This window comes from Mercurialis annua, linkage group LG7, assembly GCF_937616625.2.
Source record: "Mercurialis annua linkage group LG7, ddMerAnnu1.2, whole genome shotgun sequence".
NCBI lineage: Eukaryota > Viridiplantae > Streptophyta > Magnoliopsida > Malpighiales > Euphorbiaceae > Mercurialis > Mercurialis annua.
In genome coordinates this window covers 35,578,467-35,586,363 of record NC_065576.1, presented here as the reverse complement: position 1 = coordinate 35,586,363, position 7,897 = coordinate 35,578,467, and the positions used below count along the sequence as shown (strand labels likewise).

General features: G+C 35.6%; 2 protein-coding genes across 2 annotated transcripts; one reads left to right on the top strand and one right to left on the bottom strand.

Moving 5' to 3' along the window:
* The first annotated feature begins 778 nt into the window (after positions 1-778).
* Positions 779-3,168, top strand: LOC126655339 (GTP cyclohydrolase 1). Its single transcript, XM_050349470.2, has 2 exons — positions 779-1,068; positions 1,584-3,168. The coding sequence occupies exons 1-2, from the start codon at positions 855-857 to the stop codon at positions 2,771-2,773; spliced, it is 1,404 nt and encodes a 467-aa protein (XP_050205427.1). The 5' UTR covers positions 779-854; the 3' UTR covers positions 2,774-3,168.
* A 486-nt stretch (positions 3,169-3,654) lies between these two features.
* On the bottom strand, positions 3,655-6,809 carry LOC126655340 (uncharacterized). The gene is made up of 8 exons (XM_050349471.2): positions 6,637-6,809; positions 6,291-6,485; positions 5,540-5,721; positions 5,294-5,468; positions 4,997-5,208; positions 4,369-4,494; positions 4,149-4,252; positions 3,655-3,936 (listed from the first exon to the last, which is right to left on the bottom strand). Exons 1-8 carry the CDS (start codon positions 6,717-6,719, stop codon positions 3,772-3,774), a joined length of 1,242 nt encoding a protein of 413 aa, XP_050205428.1. The 5' UTR covers positions 6,720-6,809; the 3' UTR covers positions 3,655-3,771.
* Positions 6,810-7,897: the final 1,088 nt, after the last annotated feature.

The following is a 7,897-nucleotide window of genomic DNA, read 5'->3' as shown; positions in this document are numbered from 1 at the left end:
TTTGAACTTTCATTTTCATACAATTTTTCAAGTAAGTCCGAAAAACTTCGGCCTGAACTCGCATACATCGGATGTAACGGATTGGATAGGAAACCGGATTCCGACCGCACTTGGACTTAAAAAAAAGACCGTTCGCCCGGCCCCATCGCGGCCCAGGAACGAATATTGGTTAGATCATGACGGATTAAATGAGTATTTTCAAAGATGTTATGAAATGAAGGTATTTAGAATGGGATATTCTGAAGTGGATTTGGATTGAGATTTAAGTTAATTGGAGATGAAGAATTAATGGGTTTGGATCTCATAGATTTCAAGTTAGATTGCAAAGCTGATAGGGTGGTGTTATAGAATATGATTATATGCCCAAAATACAAGAAGGGTAGAGAGGGTGCGCAGGGCAAAACAACAAACTACAAATAGAAATGAAATAGGCAGCCAGGACGATGGTGGCATTTTAACAAACACCAATATATCTCAAGTGGCAAGCAATGGGCAACAGGACCCACCATTTCAGAAGATGATGATGATGATGATGATGGACTGAACCTTTAAAAAGATCCACACAAATCAACAATCAACGGCTGCCCTACATTTCTATTCCACCTCCTTTTTTCTCAGCCTCCAAAGTTTTCATCTTTTTCCCTTTTTTTTTTCATATCATTTGGCCGCCCCAAAGGTTTCTTTTTTTTCATTCCTTAGATTCTGGGTACCTCATTGATTTATTTATTGGGTTTTGCTTCCTTTTATGTATTAGATTAGATTCTTTGTTTTTGGTTTTGGTTTTTCAATACCACCCTTATTTGTTTTTGCATCTGGGAACCTACCTCATAGTCTGGGATTTGTTGGTCTGGTCGATGGGTGCCTTGGATGAGGGGCATTTCAATGTGGAACTTGAGAATGGAATGAAAATTGATTGCCTTGAGCTCGAGTTTGAACACCAAACTGAAACTTTAGCTATTGAGAATGCTGTGAGTGTTCTATTACAAGGCCTTGGTGAGAATATCCATAGAGAAGGTCTTAAGAAGACCCCACTTCGTGTTGCCAAGGCTCTTCTTTATGGCACCAAAGGTATCATTTTTCATTTTGGTTTAGGATCTGCTATGCATATGCTACTTTAGTTTACTGTATATGGTAGTCGAGTTTAGGGCTAGGGCTTAACCTTATTTATAGTTAGTTGGTTGGTGATTAATTAATAGTATAGATGTGCTAGAATCTTGATGTGTCTTTATGCTGATTAAATGCAGCTTAATTGGCGCAAAAGATATGTTCTTTGCTTTGAATAGATGCCATGCGTGTGTTTTTTCATGCCATGTGAATTGTCTTTATATGGTTGTATTTTCTTTTTGGACTATTGTCTTTGTTTATCTCCTTGGCCACTCCAAAATTGTGTGTTAGAGACTCAGAAAATGGGCATATAATGTTCCCATTTAAAGGGCCACTTCAAAATTGTGTTAGAGACTCAGAAAATGGGCATATAATGTTCCCATTTAAAGGGCCACTTGCTTCCTTATACCGTTTTTATCCGTAAATTACCTAACTTTGCACATGAGCTTGTAACACAGTATGCATGTTACTCTTTTCAGGTTATAAACAGAGTGCAGAGGATATTGTTCACGGTGCGTTATTCCCTGAAGCTGGTTTGAATGATGCAGTAGGTCATGCTGGAGGAGCTGGAGGGCTTGTACTTGTTCGAGATCTCGACCTGTTCTCGTATTGTGAGTCTTGCTTGCTTCCGTTTCAATTCAAATGCCATGTCGGTTATGTCCCATCTGGCCAGAGGGTTGTAGGATTAAGCAAGCTCTCCAGAGTTGCTGATGTCTTTGCAAAACGACTCCAGGACCCACAGCGCTTAGCTGATGAGATCTGTCTAGCTCTGCATCATGGGATCAAACCGGCTGGTGTTGCCGTTGTTCTCCAGTGTTCACACATCCATTTTCCAAATTTAGAATCGTTCCTACTCGACTCCAATCATCAGGAATATGTAAAAGCACTTGTCCGTTCAGGTTCTGGTGTGTTTGAAAATGATAATTCTGATAATTGGAGTGATTTTTTGAGCCTTCTTAGATTCAGAGGTGTAGACATGAATAAAATTCCTGTGAAAGGCTCTGAGGTATGCTGGTGTCCGTCCCAATCTTCAAGTGCTAAAATTTCGTCCAAGATTGGACCACCCAACCCAAGAATGATATCTGCAGTGACATCAATTCTCACATCTTTGGGAGAAGACCCGCTAAGGAAAGAGCTTGTGGGAACTCCTAGTCGGTTTTTGAAGTGGCTGATGAACTTCCAGAATACAAATCTAGAGATGAAACTTAATGGCTTTGTGCGCAATAAGACTAGTCCTTTTATAGCCGGCTGCGAAGTCGGCCAGAATAAGGACCAGATGCACTCTGAGCTCAACCTGTCATTTTGGTCTCAGTGTGAGCATCATTTACTACCCTTCTGCGGAGTTGTGCATATCGGGTATTTCCAAGGCGAAGGATTCAGCCTCATTGCAAAATCTCTTCTGCAGTCAATTGTGCATTTTTATGGTTTCAAGCTCCAAGTGCAAGAAAGACTTACTAGGCAGATTGCAGAGACTGTTGCATCAGTTTTAGGTGGAGATGTGATGGTTGTTGTGGAGGCTAACCATACTTGTATGATTTCTAGAGGTATTGAAAAGTTTGGAAGTAGTACAGCTACATTTGCTGTACTTGGTCGATTTGCTGCAGATTCTAAAGCAAGGGCCATGTTTTTGCAGAGCATTCCGAATTCTGCAGCTTCTGGAGGATCATAAACATGCCAAATTGTTTAATTCGTGTAATGACGGAAGTTCATTACTACGGATTGTTTAATGGATGCCCGGAATGCGTTGTGGTTTGTTGATTCCAGATTTTGTGTTGGAGTGGTGACAATAAAGATGGTACGATGATCTGTATCCAGAAGTTTTATTTTGCTTTCTGTATTAGTTCATTACTGCTTTATCAATGCAGTTCTCCCCTATAGTAACTTTATTTTATAGAAATTTATACCATTTTGTCAAAATGAAAGTTAAGGAACACAAAAATCTTATTCCTCTTCCCCCATTTGAAATCTGGGACTTGCAAGTTAGCAAGAAATGTATTGTAACTCTTGATCTTTGAATACCTTATCGAGCATCGATGAAGAAAGTCGGTCAGCCTTTCATTTTAACTCATAAAAGAATTCTGAAATTTTAAAACTTCCTACTTATAATCTACATTTTTTCGTACAGATTGAAATGTGGTTCTTTACAAGCGTGCGGCATATAGGCACCGTTTGGATTGATGGATTCTAAACGATGGATTTTAAACAATCCATGGATTTGGACAAAATCTACCGTTTGCCTAGAAAAAAAATTAATAGAATCCATGGATTTATAAATTCCCTTATTTTCTACAATCCATCATTTTTAAGGGTTTTGATTTCCCACCTATTAGGTGGGAAAGTTCAAATCCACCATTTTTTATAGATGATGGATTGCTATATTATTTATTATTTTCCATAAATAATATTAAAAATCCATTGATTTTATATTCAATCCAAACGATGGATTTTTAAAATCTATGTATTTAAATTCCATTGATTTAAAATCCATCGATTTTGCTAAAATCCATGGATTTTAAAAACCCTCAATCCAAACGGTGCCTAAATAAACTCTGTTTACAACGTTATATACATGTGCAATGGCTTTGTAGATTGTATAAAAAGTCACTTATGTACAAAAACTATTCACATTTCTCTGAAATGCACTAAACCAGATATCTGCAGTTAATTCTACTCCGACCATATGTGCCTTATAGTATGCCATTCTATACTATCTTCTGGTTCTGGTTCAGGGGCACGACGAATGCGTACAGCTTGTCGGTTGATTAATATAATGGCAATTCCAAGGATTATGATTAGATATACACATGCAGATGATCTTCTGCTTCTATGAACCTGCACGCAAATTATTACCAGTAAGCACGCTTTTTAATGTCCACAGATAAGCTGACATAAAATTGTCATTTTAAAGCGGAGAAATGTCATTCATCAGATAGTCATTGAACTAAGCATTTCCTAACTAGTAACTTCACTTAATAAAACAAAAACAATGGTAATCAGAAGAATCTATAGTCCAATTTCTGTAAATGCATTGGTAAGAACCAGACCTTTTCTGCAACCCAGTCCTTGTGAGCCAAGTTTTTATCAGCATGCTCAAGGGAATAACGCAGCATGTCGATGATCGTTAACTCAGTCAAAGGATCACAGCTTTCTACAAACATGAAATTGAGATTAAATCCTTAAGCTCATCAATGGTAATTAATAGAATTCACCAGAAACAGAAACTCTCAGCCGTAAAAAGAGAATTAAAAAGGTAGATGGTATCACCTGGAATGTCAAAGATTTGTTTTGTAGGTGGAACACCGAGTAGCTCTCCCAACTGCATGCGGACGCGAGCACGGTCAGGAAGCGAAAGTAGATCACCATGTGTGACAACCACAACAGGTCTAGCATCTGTATTTTAAGGAAAGTGGAGATTCTAGGACATTAATAACTCTTAAAGGCAGAGTTAATCATGTTACCAAGAACTACGGAAAAGATATGAGAGATTGTGAAAAAAAGAACATGAAACCAGTAATACAAGGTAAAAAACATAATGTGGATATTGTTGTCCAGTTGCAATGGAAGCAAAAATTAAGAAATTAGTTATGTTGGTATTCCAAAAGCAACATGAAATAGAAATAAATATCAAAGAAAAGAGTTGGTGATAATACGAAAAAAGTTGAAGTTAGAATAAAAGAAATTGTCGATAACTTGTGATTCCAACAAAAGTTTCTTCTATTTTGTGGATTTTTTTAGTTTGGCGAAGTGACATTCTATAAACAAGAAGCTGTCTTGAACAACGCAAATATGTTTTTGTCAGTCCATTTTCCTAAAATCGGCATCCTACAAACATGGTAAATGATTTCCATGAAACAGATTGAGCCAAACAGAAGGATGAAGAGTTTTCTTATACCTTTAAATGACAGGTACGGACAATTGAAAGTTGTAGCAATCATCTGTGCATATCCATTATGTTCTTCAGTTTTACTGTCCATGGATTTCAAAACTTCAAGCCCGCTAACAACATATATTACAAAGTTAACCATCCTGATCTCACTGGATCGACCACCATTCCCACGTGCTTTGCAATGCATTCTTTCCCTTAAACTTGAATTATCGCATGATCTGGTAAGTAAATAATAGTAGTAAAGTTATTAATAGAAGCAAAAGGCTCCATTTGCAACAACCCTTAGCAGCAAGAGGTTCAGACCTGATTATTAGTTCCCCGTGACAGACACCTTTTGTCATCCAATCTTTAAGCATTTCAGAGTTATAAGCAGAGTCATCTGACAAACCACGAGTGTCATAAAGACAGAAAGAAGCCGAGCCTCTAGGGACTCTATACTCCTGAAGAAAGTAGGTTCCATCTCCTGCAGAATAGTTATCTGCAGACAAGGTCAACAGTGAGAATGCCTAACTGAAGTAAGCATAATCAATGAAATGGCCGATAACATACATGATACTTGTGCTCTTTCGGGTGCAAACTTATCATCTTCAAACACCTTCGATATTCTGTTAACTAGACTGCTTTTTCCAGACCCCTTTGGACCAACCAGTAAGAGAGTAGTAGTTTTAGGCACTTTATAGCTACTTAATTCCATACCACCTACCTTCTCCATCCATCCGCCCGGTGTATAACTTCAGACCAGATATAAGCAGCACAAGGATGCAATGTATTAAATAAAGAAATTACAGTACTTGATTATGCCAAAGCAAGGTCGGTAACTCAGCAAATAATTATGCAAATTCTGTTTGCTCATAGAAGTCAATACAAGTTTCAGGAGTAACTTTTCCTTAAAATAATATGACTATGGTTTACCAAAAAATTGAAAAACCAAGCCTGATCAAAACCAGCACCATCATAATAGGCAATCTATAGAGGCTATAAGATCGACGCATTCAATTTTATTTGATCTAAAATTGCACGTGAAGGATTCACCAAAAGCTCTTGACAATCCTAAATGCAGTAAGTACCAAATGTAACATAACTAAACCATACTAATGTTCAGCCAGTGTTTCCTAATTTAGAACATGAATATTATTATGCAAGTAAATAGAAAAACTCTTCTGCACAAACAATGATTGGATAAAGGTCTATTTTTAAAATTTTGTGCAGCATAAGAATTTAGAGAAAAAATACAAAATGATCCAACATTTTCACTTCTCATATAAAAATCTAAAAACTACCACACATGAATACTGAATACCTCAAGATTTTAGTCTTAGCCTCATTCAAGCTATGAACTCTCCCCTGTAACTCATCATAGCTCAGCAACATTTCCTTAAGAGCTTTGCAACTCTGTCTCTTATTAGCTTCAAATTCCAATGAAAATGGAGAAACTGTACCATCCACTTCTTCAACTTCTCCAAACACCAATCCATAACTTGTATCTTCAACTTTCCTGCTTAATTGCAAACTCAACAAAATATATAAACAAAAAAACTAAAAAAATGCACAATCTTGCGAGAAAAAAACAGCATCAAACATAAAATCAAGATTAAATTTTTTTGTTCATTTTATTTTTCTCTAGGAGACAAATAAGATTAGAAAACCTGCTGAGAAGAGGATCGCCATTTTGGAGTACCAAGCAATCTTCATCAACAATTGGAAAACCAGAGACTCCATCGCCACCCATGTTTTATATTGATTGCTTGATGATGAGTTTGTATGTTGTTGTCTGCAAGAAATAGAGTTTGATTATCTTTTCTTGTCAATTCTTTTTGGCTTAATTACTTAAAAAAACCTCACCTTTAATTTTTATTTCGTTTATACCTGACCTAGAAAAACTGTCACATATACCCTTGACGTTGTCATTATATTTCGCCTCTACCCTCGAGGTATTAAATTGACCTCTTTTCATTTGAAAAAGAGTTTAAAATAATCCTTCATTTTTAGCATATATTCTAATTATACGTCAATGTTATTAATTATACAAAAACACCTTCTTCTTTAAAAAATTCAACTAATAATAATAATTTAATTTATATTAGTTATCAATAATTTGTTAAAAATAAAAAACCGTAAATTTTATTACATCAGACTAATTAATTTCAACATAATACCGTATTTTAATTTTAAAATCTATTTTTAATTTTTTTTTTTAAATTAAAAAAATATAGCTCCTCCCCCATGGGAGGAGGAGCTTCTCCTTCCTTCCAAGAAGGAGCTCGTAGCTCTTTCCTCCATGAGGAAGGAGCACGCTGCTCCTTCCTCACATGGAGGAAGGAGCATGGATGGAGAAGTCCATGGAGAAAGGAGCTTATTTCAGTAAAAATAAAAAAAATTAAAAAAAATAATATTAGCGGTTTTCTAAATAGAAGTACGATTATAAATAGGATTTAATAAAAATATTTTATTTTATTTATTTATTTTATTTAAATTAAAAAAATTAATTAATTTTAGGACTTATTTGAACGTTTTTAAAGATGAAGTATTAGTTTGTACATTTTTTAATAGAAAAAGGTATAAAATAACCCTTAAATTTAATTGTTTTTAAGAAATCATCTTTTTTTTGAAATTTGGGGTAGAGGCGAAACATAATGACAACGTCAAGGGTATATGTGACAGTTTTTCTAGGTCAGGGTATAAACGAAATAAAGATTAAAGGTAGGGGTTTTTAAGTAATTAAGCCATTCTTTTTTGAGATATATTTTCTTGTCGATTAAGAGTCTCCTTCCTGCCACCATAATCCAAATCAATTTTGTGCCACGTATACCCATACAATATAATTTTATTTTTATAGCGATTTAATTTAGGGTTAAATGCAAATTCATACACCAACTTTGACCTAATTTGCAATTACAACATAAACTT